At 52.2% G+C, this 19,490-nt stretch overlaps 1 protein-coding gene and 1 pseudogene across 2 annotated transcripts; one reads left to right on the top strand and one right to left on the bottom strand.

Annotated features, from left to right (window-relative positions):
- Positions 1-711, bottom strand: part of LOC136319575 (uncharacterized) — a 94,301-nt pseudogene extending 93,590 nt beyond the window's left edge.
- TSKU (tsukushi, small leucine rich proteoglycan) lies at positions 491-15,720 on the top strand. Of its 2 annotated transcripts, none has more exons than XM_066249694.1 (2): positions 491-628; positions 13,194-15,720. In XM_066249694.1, exon 2 carries the CDS (start codon positions 13,202-13,204, stop codon positions 14,273-14,275), a length of 1,074 nt encoding a protein of 357 aa, XP_066105791.1. In that variant the 5' UTR covers positions 491-628; positions 13,194-13,201; the 3' UTR covers positions 14,276-15,720. The 2 variants fall into 2 exon arrangements, with proteins under 2 accessions (XP_066105791.1, XP_066105798.1); XM_066249701.1 differs by lacking the exon at positions 491-628 and adding an exon at positions 695-1,474.
- The last annotated feature ends 3,770 nt before the right edge of the window (positions 15,721-19,490 follow it).

Raw genomic sequence — 19,490 nt, 5'->3', positions numbered from 1 at the left:
GAGAAGCCTCACCCACCCAATCTCTTTCTTACCAACTACCTCCCAGACCCATTCCCCCACACTCACATACTCCAACACACTCTCTCTCTCTCTCTCTCTCTCTCTTCCCTCCCCCCCCCCCTCCCCGCTTTCTCCACCAGCGACCTCCAGATGTTCCCGACAGTGCAGGCCATCTGCTGAGATTGCTCAGGCGCTCCTGGGAGGGGGTAGGGATCTGGGTTCCTGGAAGCTGGGAGCAAGGCCGACTAGAGTAGGAGGGAGCTACATACGCACTTTTGAGACGCTCCCTAGGGTGGAACTCCGGCTAGCTGCGGACTCCGCAGGCGGGCGGGGAGGCGGGGAGGCGGGGAGGCGGGGAGGCGGGGAGGCGGGGAGGCGGGGAGGCGGGGAGGCGGGGAGGCGGGGAGCGCTCCAGGAAAGGCCCGCACTTTGGCGACACTCCCCAAACCTCCGGGCAGCAGGCCCAAGCCGCCACTGGGCGTCTGGCGGGCGGAGGGTTGGCCCCGCAGAGGGCGGGACCGGGGGGCGGGGGGCGGACCGCCCAGCATTGAGAAAGGCGCCGGCCGGAGGGCCCACGGCCCGGCCGCCTAGGTGAGCGTGCTGAGACGGCTGCGGCGCAGGCTTCCAGGTAAGTGCGGTTCCCCTGGTGGAGCGGGAGTCCGCGCTGCGGGCGAAAGTATGAAGCCCCCCACCCCAACCTGGCTGCGCCATCCGGCGGGAGGGCGGCGCTGGACACATGGGTGGGGACGGTAGGGGGGCGCTCAACTTTTTCTGGACCCGGGGTGTCGGCAGCGGCCGCCAGACGCCCGAGGCTCGGCCGGAGTGGGAAACTCAGACCAAGAAGGACAGGGCTTCAAAGAGACAAAGGCTCGGGCCGGGGGCGTGGGCCCGCCCCTCTGGGATCTTTGTGCGGACACGTGCATCTCGCGTTTGTGGGCCTTTGTGGATTTGGGTCTGGGCATCTCTCTACCTTCGCCTTTGTGTGTCCGTGGCTTTGCGTGACTGTTTCGCGCTTGTGTCCACGTTTCGTGAGCCCGCGTTTGGTTGTGGATGTCGGTGGGCTCATCGTTGTGTGTCTGCGTACGTGGTCTGTGCCTGTTGACGTGTCTGGTTTGGGTGTCCGTGGAGTTTGTGCGCGTTGAGAGCCAGACAGCGCCCCCAGCTTCTCGCTCCCCTGCTGTTCACCCGGGCGCCCAACTTGGCTTTAAACTTTTCTCTGAGTTTCTCAGGCAACAGCCCGGATCGTCCTCACCGCTGAAACCTTGGCAGGGGGCGCTGGCAGCCCTCCCCTCTTTCGTCTCCTAGGGTCCGTAGAGCGCAGTGGATGAAATAGGACTGGCGGGTGGGGGGATCGGCAGCGCCTGGGGACTGGCCTGGGCCGGGGCGTGAGGAGCGTGCCGGACACCCTCGCGGAACCAGCTAGTGGAAGAGAGCGGAGCGGCCGGTTTGGGGCCCGGCCGGGAGCTGAGGAGAGGTGAGCCGGTGTTTGCCCACCGCACTTATCCGAGAGAGTGTGTTTGACTCAGAGAGATATGTCTGCGGGGCAGAGAGGCCGGCCCCAGTCCCGGCTCCACTTTAAGATCCGCTCTCAGCTTGCCCCCTGCCCCCTGGGTGGGGGTGCCAGCCCCGGATCCTGTAGGTGAGAAGACGGCGGCTTCTTGGAATCGGGGCCTGCCAGGACCCCAGTTAGATTGTGGGAAGTTAGGAACCTTGCACATACTGGTTCTGAATGGACCGGTCACTGGCCCACAGTACAGCACTGGAAAAGTTGCTCAGCTTGTTAAGGATGAGGGTGAGAACTCCTTCGCAGTGCTTGGATAACCAGGGCAGCCTTTGAGAGCTGGCTGAGAACAATGCCTCCCCACACTTAGCCTGGGTGAGGAGGTGTCTCAGCAACTTCTGTGATCCTCCCTGCTGTTCTACCCTTCAGAGAAATCCAGGCTTGCAGAACCCAAGTCTGATCCCAGAGGGAGGACTCCAGCCACAGGAGCCTGCTGGGCTTTTGATGCTGAGTTGCAAAGATAACCCTAACACCTTCCAACCCCCCACTCTGCCCCAGTCTTAAACTTAGAATTTTGCCAGAGGCTGCAGACAATAAGGAGCCGCAAAGCCACTCACTTGGGAAGGAGGCCACTGTGGGCACTTTTCCTTCCTGGGCCTTAATTTGCCCTCTGGAAAAGAAGGTCTTGACAGTCTCCTCCCTTCCTGTCTGGCTGACTGGTTGAGACCCTGGAACCTGGAAACACTTTGATGTTTCTTCTCTCACACACCTTTATTCTGACAAAACCAATTCCCAGGCATTAATTTGCTCTTCTGAAGGGGAAGAGGGGAGCTGGCTTTGAAGTTAGGGAGGGATGGGGTGAGGTGGGCCGGCGCCAGAGCTGGAATTCCACAGCCTGCAGAAGCCAGGTGAATACACCCTGGAGTCAGGAAGTGTCTCCCACAAAGAGAACAGCACCGCCTGGCTCTGTGTGTTCTGATAACAGCACAGGTGGTCAGCATTGTGAACCCTCAGATTGGGAGGGCGGGGTTGGAGGTGGATTAGAATTCAACTTTAGTCTATGGCCATACCACCCTGAACGCACCGATCTCTTCTGATCTTAGAAGCTGAGCATAGTCGGGCCTGGTTAGTACTTGGATGGGAGAATTCAACTTGAGGCTGGGAGAGAAGGTAGGAGTGAAATGTGAAGGCCTTGAATGCCAGGTCTAGAAGCTGGGATTTGAACCTGTTGGCAGTAGAGAGCTGCTGGAGGGTTTAAACAGGCATGACAGGGTAGGATTGGTAATTCTGAGAAACCTTTCTTTGGCTGTTGGTGGTGCTGGAGACTGGGCGACCAATCTGGAGGCCACTGAGTACTGCAGCCTCTTATAGTCAGGAGGACCTGGAGTTTACTCCTACTCCATTATTTCCTACCTCTGGCCTTGGGCAAGTAACTTGACCTTTTTGATTGTTAGTCTCCTCATCTTTTAAATGGGTATAGGAATTCCTGTTCCACTGATCTGTTGTGAATGTTAACTAGGATAATGAATTACATGTCCTAATAAAATGAGATGTGGTTTATAGTCTCTGTTACATTATACAGACAGTTGTTGAATTACACTATTAGAAGACAGAGGCAGCATTTACTATGGCCCTACATGTAATTAAACCACGTGGCAAAGCCCTTAGTATCCGGCAAGCTTGGACAAGTTGTTATCCTCTCTAAGCAGAGGAAAGCTTTCTGTCCAGGGCATTTCATTCGTCTGGTTTATCCCCCTTTCCATGGCCATGCTGCATATAGGAGAGGAGTTGGACACAGATTCAGAGATAGCCACAGAGCATGAAGTGTGTCTACCTTTAGGGATGGCCCAGGAGCCATGGAAGCCCAGGGGAAGGTGATCTTTTGCCAGATAAGGGGCAGGTTACACTGGGAAGGCCTCATAGAGGAGGTGGCTTTATAATCAAATGAGTGAGAATTTGCATGGTAGACAAAGAAAAGAAGGCCATCCCTAACATCTTCCTCAGAGGGAACAGTCTGTGCAAAGGCATAGGGCCTTAGGAGCAAGATAGGTCTCTAAACTGATACCTCTTTTTGTGGGCTGGGCTTTAGACAGGGAGCCATGGCCGGGTTCTAGTCTTCTGTTGGGATTGCACTCTAGTGCCCAGCAAGGCTGGCTGTTGGAAGTAAGAGGGCAGGAAGAAGGCTGTTGCAACAATTAGTCCTAGAGGCCTGCTGAGCCTCACTTGGACAGGGTGGGTGACTGCCTGGCTTGGGGGGGAGGGATGGCGGGGACACACCCACCCACCAGGGGTAGCTACTGATTCTCATTTTGTCCTCGTTCTGTCACAGGAGATACAACTTCTTCAGGCTGCTTTGGCCTCTGAGACCTTTCCAATCCCCCTTACCACTTTCCTGGTAGAGCCTGGATCAGCACTTACAGGCCCAGCAGGGCCCAGGAAAGGTGCATTGAGAAAGAATTCAAGGCCTCAGAGGATGCATTCTGGATTCTTGTCTATCCTCTGCACCTGCCTGGCCTTGGGATCTGCTGGTGTTGCAACTCCTTTTTCTTTTCTGGTCCCTGAAATCACCCATTATGGGGGCAAGAACCCACATGTAGTAAGCACCAATGTGTGCCAGGCCCGAGGCTGAGTCTTTACTCTTTCTTGTGTCATCATCCTGGTGACTTGCTAGAACCAGTGCTAGGATTCTCTCACCACATCACAGATGAAGACTCAGGCTTGGGTGAGGGCACATGCAAGCCTCATGGTGGGGGAGGCATTGTGGGGCTGCAGGCCTTTCTGTCTGGCTGTAAAAACCATTTCCTGTGCCCCAGACTGCCTCCCCGTGTGTCCACACATGCTGCCTCAGACTGAGGGGAACTCAAAAAGCTTCAGAAAGAAGACACTCTGAAAAGAAAAGATAGTATTGGGAGCTTTGCCCATTTCCCTGTAGATTATCCTTCTTAGGGCTGGTTGCTGGGACCCCAGGACCTACCTGTACCTGCACCAGGGATGATGTCATGGAGAAGGCCAGACATTGGGTGTCAGATTACCTGGATCCTGAGTCCAGGCCCTGGCCTCCCTGGCTCTGTGACTGAACAGATCACTGAACCTCCCTGTAAAATAAATAGAATGCCACCTAAACTGATCTTGCAGGGTTACTGAACAGATAACAATTGGGGAGGCACTGAAAAAGTTGAGAGGTGTCCTTAGGTGAGATGGTAGTATTCTAAATGCCTGGTATATCTTCATGTAGTACCTGTTACATGCCAGGTCCAGTGCTCAGCCTGAAGGACATAAAAATGAGTCTAATTCCTCCCTGACTGGTGGTGGCACAGTATATAGAGTGTTGACCCAGTGCACTGAGGTCCCTGGTTTGAAACCCCAAGGTTACCAGCTTAAATGCGGGGTTACTGGCTTGAGCATGGGATAATCAATATGATCCCACAGTTGCTGGCTTGAGCTCAAGGTCGCTGGCTTGAGCAAGGGGTCACTGGCTCAGCTGGAGCCCCATGGTCAAGGCACATATGAGAAGCAATCAATGAGCAACTAAAGTGATGCAACTATGAGTCAATACTTCTCATCTCTCTCTTCCCTCTCTCTCTCTCACTTCCTATCTTTCTTTCTCAAATATAAATAAATAAATAAATAAATACCGTGAATCTATCCCTGGCCATGGGAAGACAGACAGGTAAATGTAATAATAGTCCAGCATGATCAGTTAGCCATCATCTGCATGGGCCCATTTGTACACTGAGGCACATGGTAGAAGAGAGCTAAGACCCCTGGGATTGAGACCTCATTCTTCTACTACCCAGCTGAATAACGTCCATCTCCTTGTCTGCAAAATAGGGACAGTAATCCCTACAGTCAGAGATGTGGTGAGGCAGACATGACCTGCTGGTGTAGAAGTGCATGGGGAACTGATGTGTTTGTACAGATGGGCCACATTAGCTGTTCTGTTGGGAGAGCCAACCCTCAAGGCGCCAGGAGTTGGCCCTGAAATTCTTTTAGCCTTGAGTTTCCAGAGCTGACTAAATGGTTGGGGGGCAAGATGTTAATGGAATTTCCACCTGGGGATTTTGTTGGCATCAGCTTGAATGAGCTCATGAGGAAGGGAGGGGGGGGGGGGGAGGAGGCAGCTGGGCCCCGAGGATTAGCTGGTGGAGGCAAAGTCCTGTCTCAGGTAGGGGATGGGGCTCTGGCTGGGCCGGGGGCTCGGCTCCCCACCCACCCCATTCCTGTGGCAGGGGCTCCCCCTTGAAGCTGTGGTGAGGAGCTGGCACATCTATGGGCCAGAGACACTCTGTTATAGTACCAGAGACAGCAGCAGGGGTCAAGGGGGCCAAGACCAAATTCCTAACCCCAGAGAGGTCTCAGAGGAGGGAGCTTGGGATCGTGCCAGGAGACAGTAGCACAGTGACCAGAGAATGTTGGCACAGCAGTCATAGCCCTGCCAGGTGCCTGGCACTGCGTTAGGTTCTTGGGTACTGAGGAACATGAAGAAAAATGACACAGTCACTGCCATCACCTTCTACTTTACCCTGAAGACTTTACATGTGGCAGATAGTGAGCTGAATGCTTCACACGTTGTCCCCTAATGGTTTTGCCAACCCTGTGTTGTGATCCATGTTAAGGACACTGAGACTCAACCAGATTGAGACTTCTCTGAGGCTAGTAGATACAGAGCTGCATTCAGATCTGAGTCCTGCGGTTGACTCTTAACTGCTGGGCTCTGCTCTTTATTTATCCAGTGATGTTGCCCGCCAGGCCTGGCTCTGGCCTCAGGTGGAGGAAGGGATGAACAGGTGAAGAAGGCAGGGTCACTGCTTCAAGCTGCTCACGCTATATGTCAGGAAATGGGCAGGTAAATAATTAAAGACAAGAGAATTTACTTAGTATATGTCCTAGGAGGTGTGCCCAAAGTATGGCATGACAGGCCCAGGGAGCAAGGATGGGAGAGGGGTGGCCGGGGAGCCTGAGTGGACAGAACAGGCTTTGTTCCAGGGCAGGGCCAGGGCAGGCCGGGTGTGTGCGGGTGATGCTGGCAGCATCATGAGGCATCGGGACCCGGGTCCGGGGTCCGTTTCCTTGCCGTCACTGTCCCTGCCCCTCTCAGTGCCTCCATTACTCTCTGAGGGGCCTTGCAGCTCCCCAGCCCTGGAACTCTGAGTTTGGAGAAGTGTGAGCAGAGGCTGAGATTTGTTCAGTGGTTGTCACCAAATCAAGATGGGGTGCTCAGCTGGGGAAGGGACATAGGTGGGGACAACTTGTAGATGTCTCCATTCTAGGGAGAACTTGATTTCTGATGGTAAAAGTAGAAGTCAAGAAGTTTTTGAGACAGGAAGTGATGTAGCCAAAGTCATTTTAGAGGCTCTCTAGCAAGGCCTGGAGTGGCACAGCGGGGAGATTTGCCTGGAGCCTGTTAGGGCCACACCATTTATTACCCTTTTGACCTCACGGGCCATCAGCAAACTTTCCTTAGTCACAGTGGGTCCAAAGGATTATATGCTTGTCCACTGAACCAAGGGTGGGTACAATTTCTAAGCCCTTGTCCTCCTGCCCTTGTATTCTGTAACCTGGCTGACCAGTAAGTGTATATTTTATCTGTACGCCGGGGTTTGGAAAAGAAGTGTTGGGACTGGGGCCACATATTCCTTTCCTCCATGGGGACCACCTGTCTGCCATTTCCTTTCTCCAGAAGGCAGATGATAGCTCCCCGAGGGAGGCAGAATTAATACTGTTACACAGGTGTGAAGACCAGGGCTCAAAGAAATAAGAAAAACTGCAAAGGTCACACAGATCACTGGAGTCCTGATCTCCTGGGTCCAAAGCAGGTGTTAGGGATCTTGTTGTGAGTTGATGTCCTGTCCCCACTGCTGGTCAGTAAGGCCCATGAAGACTTGGTATCCCCACCCAGTCCAGCATACACCTCGCACAGTATTTAGTAGAGATTTAGCAAATGCATTAGTTAAAATTTGAAACCCTAAAGCACTGGAGCTGGATTGTCTAGATATAAACTCTTAGGGAGTTGGAGAAACTAAGGCTTGGTGAGGGGAAGGGACTTGTCTGAAGATGTGAACGGGCCAAGGCAGTGCAGGGACCATGACTGGGGTTCATGACTGTCCTCCAGGACCTGCCTTGTCACCATGCAAAGTTGCCCAGTTGCCTCCCCGTCACCCACCCCCCTACCACAAGAGAGTGGCAAGGGAGGTGGGGTGGTGGTTCGTGGGTGCCTTTTCTGGGGGACTCTTTCTACCGTACAGCCTAGGAGAGACACGAGCACCCATTGACTGCACACCTGTCAATGTCCTGGCCCTCTGATCTCTAGTCCTTGAGGAAGGGATTGTTGTCTCCATTTTATTTTATTATATATATATTTAAAAATTATTATTATTATTATTATTATTATTATTTTGTGTTTTTCGGAAGAGAGAAGCAGGGAGGCAGAGAGACAGACTCCCTGCATGCACCTAACCAGGATCCACCTGGCATGCCCACCAGGGGGCGATGCTCTGCCCATCTGGGACATTGCTCCATTGCAACCAGAGCCATTCTAGCACCTGGGGTGGAGGCCATGGAGCCATCCTCAGTGTCTGGTCCAACTTTGCTCCAGTGGAACCTTGGCTGCGGAAGAGGAAGAGAGAGATAGAGAGAAAGGAGAGAGGAAAAGGTGGAAAAGCAGATGGGTGCTTCTCTTGTGTGCCCTGACCGGGAATTGAACCCGGGACATCCACACGCCGTGCCGACGCTCTACCACTGAGCCATCCAGCCAAAGGCTGTTGCCTCCATTTTAGATGGGGCTGAGGGGGAGGAAGACACTTCCCATAGTTGCCCAGTTTAGCAGCTGACTCCTGTTCTTAGTATTGTAACTCCTTCAAATCAGAGACTAGATCCCATAATGACAGTTTTCATCTCAAGTGGGTAGAGAGCACCATGTTGAGAAGAGCTCTGAGGTCCTGGGCAAATTCCCTAGGAAGCAGTGCTGTGATTGACTGTGTCAGTAGATAAGGGTCTAGGTAGACTGAAAAGGACAGTCTTTCCATGAGGTGGCTTCCATCCGTTGGGGCCTCATATCTCTATTGGAGTGTTCAGCTTCTCTGTCTGAGCTTCACAAACAGCCTTTCTGAGGCCAGTGGGACCCTTATCACCACCTCAGATTCACAACCGAAGGAACTGGTCTGGAGAAGTAAAGGTGAATTTCCCAGTTAGCACTGTAAGTTGGTGTCCAAGGCCTTTTTGCTCTCTGTGAAGGCCTTTCCTCTCCAAAGAGCTGAGGCTGGTGGTCTTTTTCAAGAGCAAATTATATTACTCATCCCTTCCCAGATCTGGCAGCCGTGTTGAAAAATAGCATAGTGTGGCCTGTCTGGAAAGAATAGCTGTCCAGGAGGACACCAATAAGAACCTTGACATGTTTGATACATACTTGCTAAAAGAAGAAGGAAGAGAGCTGGGGTCAGGCCCACCTGCCCACCCCTACCCCGCCAGCTCTCTGTGGGGTAAAGCAGGGCAGCCCGCACTATGCCCTTCCCTGTACTGGGATCCACTCTAGGTGACTTACTTCTACCATTTTGTTTCATCTTCATGACAGTCCTGTGAGGTGGCTGTTGATACCCCATTTTATAGATGAGGAGACCGAGGCTCAGAGATTATGGCTATCCACTACCCAAGATAGGATCAGAGAAAGCAGACATGACTGTGAGGCAGTCCTATTAGCCTTTTTAAAAATTTTTTTCTTTATTATTTATTCATTTTAGAGAAGTTGAGGGGGGGGGAGTGAGAGAGAGAGAGAAGAGGATGGGGAGGAATAGGAAGCATCAACTCCCATATGTGCCTTGACCAGGCAAGCCCAGGGTTTCGAACTGGCGACCTCAGTGTTCCAGGTCAACACTTTATCCACTGCGCCACCACAGGTCAGGTCAGTCCTATTAGCCTTTATTACTCAGTGTGATATATATGGTTGTTTTGTTTGTTTGTTTGTTTGTTTGTTTGTTTTACCATAAGAGAGGACATGGAGTGTGTGTGTGTGTGTGTGTGTGGGAGGGGGGTGATGAAGCAATTAAGACATGTTTAAATCACTCAGAGTTCTACCATGCAAAGAAAACCACTGTTGTGTTGATATATTTTCTTTTGGCCTTTCTAAAATTGGGATTTGGGTTTTTGAGGGGTTTTTTTAATGCATGGATATAGTTTTCCTAGACATGCAATTTATCCTTATGATACCTAACATTGTGGTATCAGCCCTCTCCATGAGGTTGCAGACTCTTCTGAGCATTATTTTTATTGGCTCCCTAAGATTTCTGGGAGAGTCAACAGCCATCTTGAGTGTCTAGGGAAGCGCTGGGCCTGGAGTCAGAAGCCCAGAGCCTGAGCATCAGCCACCATTCTTTACTGGAGATCTGAGGACAAGTCACTGCACATATCCTCATCACCAAAAGGAGGGGTTGCACGCCTGCTCTGGGCCCTCCCGGCATCAAATAAGCAAAGGCCTTTTTTTCACTATGAAGAGCTGTGCCCCTAGCAGGAATTTTCCTTATCCTTCTTCAGTCTCCTCCTGGGAAAGTTCTGCCCAAGCCTCGGCTCCTGAGCCTTTTGCTAAGGGGCTTCCAGCAGCATGCGAGAGCCCAGCATCTCTGAAACACTCACACTGAAGGCACCCTCCTATATGTTACCCCAAATGGGACATTTCCTCTGAGCAGAACAGGGGCCCTGACTCTCAAAGACCACTAGCCCACACCTCTGCCTTTGCCCATTTCTGGGTCCAAACTTGTAAGGCCTCTCAGGAGTTTTTCTCTTCTCTTTTCCAAACAGCCTGGGCACCCCTGAGGGGCCTCTGGGCTCCTCAGTGACCACAGGAAAGCTTGGCACCTACCTCATCACAGTCAATTGCAGCTAGAGCTTGGCCCTAGGACTCTGGACACTTTTATCTCTTTTCCCAGCAACACACAGAAGTATACATTCCACTGAAACCAAACCAATTACAAGGTTATAAAGGCCTGAGTTCAGTTCTCAGCTCTACCACCTTCCTTTTCTCATCATCAGTTTCCTTTGCTCTAAAATGGACATAAGACTGCTGGCTTCCTGGAGTGACTGAGGATTGTATGAAAGAACATGTGTCCAGCACTAACACATAGTGAAAACCAGCCCTAACTGCCAGTGTCAGTGCTTTCTAGGTGAATGTCCAGGCCTGGCACAGAACAGGGGCCCAGGGAGAGGTGTCCATGGTGCGGGGCTGAGCAAGGACCTGTCCAGGATGCCATGGGAATGTTCACAAGCAGTTTTCTGCTATGTCTCATTTACATCCCTGCTCCTTCTACCTCGGCTGTCCCTATAATTGCCTCAGTTCCATAGCTACACTGGCCCAGTGGTGACCACCTTACATGCGTGCATCTCTCTTCACGGTTTGGATTGCACTTCAGTGAGAGTCAATCAATTTATGACAGGAGGTCAGAACAAGAACTACTGCTTTGTGGTTCAGAAGGCAAGGCTGAGGCCTGGAGAGGGGTAGCGAGAGACCTCCTCTCTGGAGGGGTAGCTTTTGGGTTGTGTTTGGGCTCCTGGTTACATAAGCAGGAGCTCTGAAAGGCCATTTGGCATTTAATAAGCACATTCTATAATTACCTTTGGGAACCAGCGGGTAATCTCAGGGCCTTTTTTTTTTTTTTTTTTTTTGGTTTGTATGTTGTTTGTTTAAACCCCAGGAAGGGTGAGTATGAGCAGATCAGCTTATCAGGGAAGGTGGGGCCCTAAGTAGAAATGAACCCCTGTAGTAAGAAGCTCACTTAGCTTCTTACCACAGGGAACAAAAGGTGCCTGAAGCAATTTAATTATTTTCCTTTTGGTTCCAGACATTGGAACACTATCCTGCTTCAGTTGAGACCAAGCCCAGGATGCACCTGGACTGGGTTTAATCCTCAAATTGGACTCTATAGTAGAAAGGGATGGGGAAGGAGGGACCCTATAGGGGGGCAGGGGAGAAGAGCTTTACTTCTTCCTGCCCCCACGCAGATCCAGAATGTAGATCAAATAGCTACCCCTTTAAAGTTTCATGGAGGGCTGGTAATACTATATAGTGTTGCTCCCTCCCCACTCACCTGTCTAGAAGGTGGGCAGGTCCCTGGTCCATCCCTCCCTTTCAGAGAGCTGTGGGTAGAGGGGCACAAAGCAGGGTTACCCAAGATGAAGAGACCTGCTGGGGTGAGGCTTGGTGCCTTCCGTCTCCGAGGCTGAGTGGCTGTGTGTGGTGGGAGGGCATAACCACAGACTGTCCAGTTAGATGCTTTCATGTTCAGCTGTTTGCCTCATCCTCCCATGAGCACCACGGAGCACCACCATTGAGCTACAGTGGGGGTGCACACAGGCTTTGGGCCAGCCGGAAGAGGTGTGAGGTTTGAATGGAACAGTCAGTGTTCTTGTTTGTAGTGCCTGATATTGGCGGCAGGGATGGAAACTGAGGCCAGGGGAGGGGGCATGGCTTGTGTCATAGCATGTGTCTCCAAAAAGCCTCTCTTGGACCTTGTCTCTCCACCAGGTTCCCTGCCAGTCCTGCCAGAGGCAGCAAATGAAAGTAGGGGAATTGGATTTGAGCAGGCCTGGGTTCTAATCCTGTTCTGCTTTTTATGAGTTTGGAGTAAACTTTTCTTTCTGAGCCTTCACTTTTTAATTTGTATAGTAGGAGAGAAGCAGCCCAGATGCCTAGGTTAAAGGAAGAGCCAAAGGGGGATAATAGCTGTATCAGCTGGGGGCGGGGACAGGGCATGGGGGAAGGGGCTTGGGACAGGTCTCCCCAGAGCCCATCGGGAGGTCTAGGCAGTTGGACTGAAGGATCTTGCCTCTGGCAGACAGGCAAGGTGAGGGGGCTTAGGAACTATGGACTCGTCCATTGTCACCCACAGAAGAGGTGAGGGAGGGCCAGTCCTTGTAGGGCGAGGCCTCCACCTGGGAGGCTGGCCTGGGGATCTCAGGTATGGCTCAGCCACTGCCGAACTGTCACACTGAGTCATGTTCCCCTGTGCTCCATCTAGTTCCCCTCCCAGTTACCTGTGGCCCTGTGTGACTTTCTGAACCTCTCTAAATCTCAATTCCCTTTTCGTGAAATGGCAACAGAAATTGCTACCTTACAATTTTTGTGGTTGTGAGGGTCAAGCGAGTCCCTGTGGCAGGGCAGCTATCACAACACTCAGTGCATGGCATGTGGTCAGCACAGGTGAATGGAGCACCCTGACCCTGACCCCTAAGCTGTAAGCCCCTCTCTGATAGGGCCTGGATCAAGACCAGCACATGGACCCAAGATCATCAGAGCTCTAAAGGCCAGCCAAAGACCCATCCAGTCCAGGGGGTTTCCCGCTGGGTTCCTTACCATCCTGCGGCAGAGGTGGTGAGCAAGCGGGGAGGGCACCAGGCCCCACCCTCACTTCAGCCAGAACAGGTCCACTCTCATCTGCTAATCTTATTTAAGTTCAATTTAAAATTCACCAATCTGGCCTAACCCACCATACCATACAGATGGGGAGACTGAGGCCTAAGAGGAACAGGGACAAGGAATTATATGAGGAGGCATATTCAAAGAAGAGCATCCTGAGAGACCAGGGTGCTGGTGGCAACTTTCAGCTGTGCCTAGACACATTGGCAGGTGTCTTACTTATGTGTTGGGGTTAGAACCATCTGGTATGGGGTGCCTGCTGTCAACCCTCACCTGTGGCTCTCTTTCTAGCCCCCACCATGCTGTGGTCTCCGCTGCTGCCCCTGTTGCTGTTGCTGGCCGTGAGCCAAGTCCAGACAACCCGGCCATGCTTCCCCGGATGCCAGTGTGAGGTGGAAACATTCGGCCTCTTTGACAGCTTCAGCCTGACACGAGTGGATTGCAGCAGCCTGGGCCCCCACATCGTGCCCGTGCCCATCCCTCTGGACACAGCTCACTTGGACCTGTCCTCCAACCGGCTGGAGACAGTGAACGAGTCAGTGCTGGCAGGGCCAGGCTATACCACGCTGGCCGGCCTGGATCTCAGTCACAACCTGCTCACCAGCATCTCGCCCACTGCCTTCTCCCGCCTTCGCTACCTGGAGTCGCTCGACCTCAGCCATAATGGCCTGGAAGCGCTGCCTGCGGACATCTTCACCAGCTCACCCCTGAGTGACGTGAACCTCAGCCACAACCGGCTCCATGAGGTGCCAGTGTCTGCCTTCACCACCCACACCCAGGGCAGGGCGCTGCATGTGGACCTCTCCCACAACCTCATCCACCGCCTCGTGCCCCACCCCACCGGGGCCAGCCTGGCCAGGCCTACCATTCAGAGCCTGAACCTGGGCTGGAACCGGATCCGCACTGTGCCCAACCTCCGGGACTTGCCCCTGCGCTACCTGAGCCTGGATGGGAACCCGCTGACTGCCATCGTCCCAGGTGCCTTCACAGGACTGGCTGGCCTGACACACCTGTCGCTGGGCAGCCTTCAGGGTCTCCCTCAGCTGGCACCCTATGGTTTTCGTGAGCTGCGTGGCTTGCAGGTCTTGGACCTGTCGGGTAACCCCACGCTCAAGTGGGCAGGAGCTGAGGTGTTCTCAGGCCTAGGCTCCCTGCAGGAGCTGGACCTGTCGGGCACAGGCCTGGTGCCCGTGCCTGAGATGCTGCTCCTGCACCTCCCTGCACTGCAGAGCGTCAGTGTGGGCCAGGGAAGGCAGTGCCGGCGCCTGGTACGGAAGGGGGCCTACCCCCGGCAGCCGGGCTCCAGCCCCAAGGTGGCCCTGCACTGCAGAGACACTGGGGAACCAGCTTCCAGGGGCCCTGACACCTTGTGACAAATGGTGTGGCCTGGGGCCACCTAACAGACTGCTGTCCTGGGCTGACTCAGGTCCTGGGTAATTTATATTTTAATGTGCCATTGCCAGTGAGGACTCCGCAGGCCTATATGGTAGCGTCATTGAAAGACATCTGTGAACCTGGGAAGAGGCTTTGGACCTGGGGCCAATACCCAGGAGCCAAGTCTTGCCCCTTTGTCTCTACTGCTCCCCAAACAGTAAGCAGAAGGTCTTTGATGCCAAACCAGAGGGCAGTCCCCTGCTGTCCTTCCCCACTTGATCCCAAAGTGCCTTTCCTCAGGCCTGGGCCAACCTGACTGACAGGCGGAAGGTCAAAGGTCAGGTCAACGGCTGAGTGCCCCCTTGGACCCATGGTCCAGTCACTCAGGGGCATGGGATTCTTTTGCTCTGGGCACATGAGGCCTACTCTATCTTGTTCTCTTCCCCTAGAACCCTGGGTAGAACTTTAGTTATAGAAAGGACCGGGGCAAAAATCAAGCCCACCTCCTCATGTGATAGATGGGAGAACTGAGGCCTAAAGAAGGAAACTTGCTCATCTGAGGTACTACAGCGGCAGAGGCACGACTGGACCCAGCGTCCTGCCTCCTAGCCAGGCCCCTTTGCACTTTGCTGTTTTCTCTAAATCATGCCCTCCCTCTCCCCTTACTGGGCTCCCCTTTGCTGCCAGACCCACATCCTTTCCTTTGCGCCCTTTTCTTGTCATCCAGAGGAAGAGAGGCCAGGGTGTCAGGCGGGGCTCTGGCCCCACGGATCAGCTTGTTGCGCAGGCTGAGGCGCTTCGCCTTGCAGAGCCGCTGGAAGCGTCAGGCGTGCCAGTCCCAGCCCTGCAAGGGTCCCACTCTGGGGTAGTGTCCCCTGGCATCAAGACTGGAAATGTACCCATTGATCCTTGAGGCACTTCCTCTAGATCTCCCCCGAGATGCTGACGCAGAACTGGAGCCCCAACTGGCCACAAGCAAGGAGAGGCCTCCCAGACTGAACCCCGCTGGCCCAGAGCCACAGCCCGTTTCACCCTCCTGAGTGCAGCAGAGGGGGCAGGCAGTTCCCACCCGTTCTGTGTTCCCCACCAGGGTGGCATCTCAGCTCCCCAGCCCTGGGCTCTATCCTTAGTGCTCATTTTATACAATGTATTGCCTTTTTAATGGACTGTCACTTTCAACCAGCTCCCCTCCTCCACCCCTGCTGGCAGGGGGTGTAAAGTATCATTTGTAAAAGAAAAAAGTTGCATTTATTCACTTTTGTAATAATGTGTCCTGGGGATGTGTTGGGGGAGGAGGTTTTGGGTGGAAGCCAGCAGTCAGTGGCCATGTGGGCGTCAGGGGGCTGGTCTCTCAGAGACACCCACAGGACAACGAGAGCTCTGTCCGCCACCGCACCGCCCAGCACCTCCCTGGTCCTTGGTTTAATAAACATTATAAAGAGTCCTTTCCATCTCTCAGCGAGTCTGCATTCACATGCCCTGGGCAGTGTGTTCTCCCTGAAAAGCCCAATAACCTCCCAGGAAAGTGCGTGACATAAGGGGGGCTTACTCAGGGGTGGGTTGCACCTTTTACAGCAGCAGCGTACACCCCGTCTACCCTCCTCACCTCCCCTCTCCCTGCTGCCCCAATTCCATGAGCGTGCCTGTCTCTGCCTTTGCTCAGGCTGTTACTCTGGGGCCTTGCCCTGCGCTCATCCCTATCCTTCCCATCCTGCTAGACCCAGTTCCTGTCTGGCCTCCTTCAGAAGCTTTCCCTGAGGTCCCTCTCCATTTCCCTCCTCTGAGCTAACAATACTTGATTCTTTCCTGGCATTTCAGCTGCTGTGATAGCCTAAGTCCTGTGTGCCCTCCCAGTTACAGGGAACTCATTTCCCGCTCATCTAAGTGGCTCTACTGTAAGCAAATTCTTCCTTCTCACTGGCCAAGGTCCACGGGAATATCCATCCCCATCATCACCAACAAGCACAAGTCCACCTGTCTCTGCCCTAAGGGGACTCATGTTCCCTGAGGTGGGAAGGGGAAGGACACACACGCAAGACACCTGACTCAACAGCACAAGGAGCTGTGAGAGCCCTGTGGTAGGATTAGGAAGGCTTCCTGGAGGAGGCTTATCCACACAGCTGAGAACAAGTGGGCCTGGAAAGAAGGAACTGGCATTTGGGAGGGGTCGTAGGTGAGCAATAGCACAGAACCCAGAACACTCAGGCCACAGGTGTGTGTGGGGGCTTGCTCATCTTGTCACTCAGCCCTCCCCCATCTCCCCCTCCCACCCCGTACAGCGCCGGACCCCAAGGCTGGCACCATGGTCAATATGAGAAGGGACTGAGAAATGGAAGGAAGTGAGACCCCAGCCCTTAGTCCTCTGATTGGTCCTCCATCCATTCTCCATTCCCTGAGATTAGAGACACTTCAAATGCAGGGCTGGGGGAGAGATCCTGGGGACTTGCATCCAGTGGGCCTGGGTTCTCCCAAAACCCCACTTGAAGAAGGAGCCCTGAGGGAAAGACATGCCACGGAGGGTGTTAAGATAGGGACAAAGCGGTGCTGAAGGCAGGGAAGGGGAGGCTGAGGCTGCTGCAGAAGGGAGCTCTGAGGCAGGTCCCCTCTGCCCTGAGGCACAGCTGTAGTGGCAGGGTGGGCGCAGATGCCTTCTTGCTGTGCGCAATCCTCCTTCCGGTTGAGCACATCATCCCGCACCCCCAGTCCTGGCCTCTCCCCTATCTTAGGGAAAGCAGAAGCCCAGCAGCGAATCGGGTATCCCTGAGGCTCCCAGCCCGCAGCGCCACCTCGTGGTCATGCGTGGCCAGACAAACCCGGTCCAAGGGGTGGTCAGAGCAAGGCCACAGCGGACCTGCGCAGTTTGTGCAGCCGGCCTCACCTTTCCCTAGCCAGACTGCTTTCATCCTGGATACTCTGCCCTCCTGGAATCCTGGGGCCAAGAATGAAGTCATTAAAATATTACAGAATTGTAGAGATTCTGTTTTGGAGATTATGGAAAAGGGTTAACATTCTGGGTCCATCACAAACCAGTTGAGTGACTGGCCAAGTCATTTTACGTGTCTGAGCCTGGAAAATGGGAATGAAAATGTCTCCCTCTACAGGATTGTATAATGAATAAATGAAGTAAAGCATCAAGCACAGTGCCTGGCACAAAAAGACACTCTATAAATACCTGTTCTGGAACTCTCTCATTCAACCATAGAATCATGAATTAGATTACAGAACCTTGTAGTCTTAGAGTCATATTTTGATAATTGACTCAGAACTGGACAACTTCATAAAAGTTTGAAATTTAGAATTACAGCAGCATCTCTGCTCCTTGTGCCTACCGTGAAATAGGCCGCCAGTGCACATGTCAGTTGAGTTTTAGAGATGGCGAAACAACTGAGACACTATTTGCCACCATGGCCCAGGCTGGGTTACAAACAGCTCCTTGCATTTTATTAATAATACAGCTGCCATTTACTGGGTACATGTTTCTCAGACTTTGTGTACTCACTGTCATTTCCTCCTCACAATAATTACCATCGGGATTATTGTTAACGCACAGCTGAGGAAACTAGCCTGGACCTGGCTTCCTCTGTCAGATGGTGTGTCCCTAATTACTGTCTGTCCTACCTCAGTGGCCAGGCCAGCAGTACAGAGCCTTCATGTCAGAGAGAACAGAGATGATCTGAGAAATAAGAAAACACTGAGATTTCACATATTTTTCTGTTGAAAACAAATTGGGGAAGTTATGTGGCTCTAAATATTTCTAATCAGGTCATTGATTCTAGATCCTAAGGCATAAAAAAACAAAAACAAAAACGGAGTCAAAGTTCTTCCTCTCCTGGCCCTATTTCACAGATGGGGAAAGAGAGGCCCAAAGAGGAGCAACCCAAGGTTGCATAGCAGGTGGCCAGGGTTCTGTTTCAGAACTGGCTGCATAATTTGTGGGACTCAGTATGGAATGAATGTGTGGAGCCCCTTGTTCAGAAATTATTAAGAATTTCCAGATGCAAGAGCTGCGCATTAAATCAGGTATAGGGCCCTTCTAAGGTCTCAATGTGCACAAAGCCAGCCCTGGGGTGCTTAAGTCACACCATTTACAGAGAAGGAAGGGACAATGCCTAGACAAAGTAGGTGAGGACAGCAGATGAGAGCTTGTGGATCTGTGTGTATGTAACCCAATCCCTCTGTAGTTCAGGGAAGTGGTTAGACTCTTTCAAACCCAGGAGTTTTCCTCCACGGTTGTAACCACATCACTCTCTGATTTTCCCAAAATGTCACTGCCGATGGCTTTAGAGAGAGGGCAGATGGAGATATAGATGCTAACATCCACCAACTGCCTCTAAGCCAGCTCACAGAATGTTTCTCTGGACAAGACTGCCAGGCATGTGCTCATACCTAATGTCCACCAAGACAGAAGTCGTCATAGGCTAATAGGACTTTGCCCATCAATGCTTAGTGTTCCGTGTTTGCTAATGTCTACTAGGAAGCAGATGTCCATTGACACCAAATGTTTATCAATACCTAATGTTCATCAATGGCAGCTCTCACCAACGGCAGATATCCACAAAGAGAAAATGTTCAGTGGTGGCAAAGTCCACTACTCAATATATACCAATGCCCAGTGTTTACAGGTAGCTAATTGCAATTATAATTGCTCTGTGCATCGATACTTAATGTCAGTTTATAGTTCAGCATATGGCAACAGCAGATAACCACCCAGTTAATTCTGTGCCTTGTGTTTATTCTTCTCTTTTATTTATTTAAGTACCAGTAGTTGTATATATGGGGATTGTTGTGTTTCTTGAGTTAGGCGGGATATTCTTCCTGCATTTGCTGTTTAATTCCAAAAGCTAGTTATTATCTTTTACATACCTGTTAGTCAAATATTCTGAATTAGGAATACCAACATACATTTCTGTTTCTCGATATATACACATGTGTATATGTAGCATATATGTAATTATTATACACAGTACAAGAAAACAGAGAAAAAGAAACTGGTTTGAGGACAGAAGTGTCAATCCTGAAACAATTATCTAAATAGATGATTCTGAGAAGCAGCAAAAAGAAGTGGAGCGATGATTCATGGCACCAGCTCTTCTGCTCAGGCAAGGAATTGACAAAGAACCATACTTTAGGCTGGGGGAAAAAATCCAGCTTCCTCAATAAGGTTGAGACACAACACATAGGTTCCTTAACGTAATGTAGCAGCGGTCAAGACAC

This window comes from Saccopteryx bilineata, chromosome 1 (genome assembly GCF_036850765.1).
Source record: "Saccopteryx bilineata isolate mSacBil1 chromosome 1, mSacBil1_pri_phased_curated, whole genome shotgun sequence".
In the NCBI taxonomy this organism is placed as follows: Eukaryota; Metazoa; Chordata; class Mammalia; order Chiroptera; family Emballonuridae; genus Saccopteryx; species Saccopteryx bilineata.
The sequence above is the reverse complement of the archived record's forward strand: the minus strand, read 5'-3'. Positions and strand labels throughout refer to the sequence as shown.

Coding starts and splice junctions, on each gene's coding strand:
- TSKU (XM_066249694.1), top strand. CDS start 13,202: ATGCTGTGGTCTCCGCTGCTGCCCCTGTTGCTGTTGCTGGCCGTGAGC.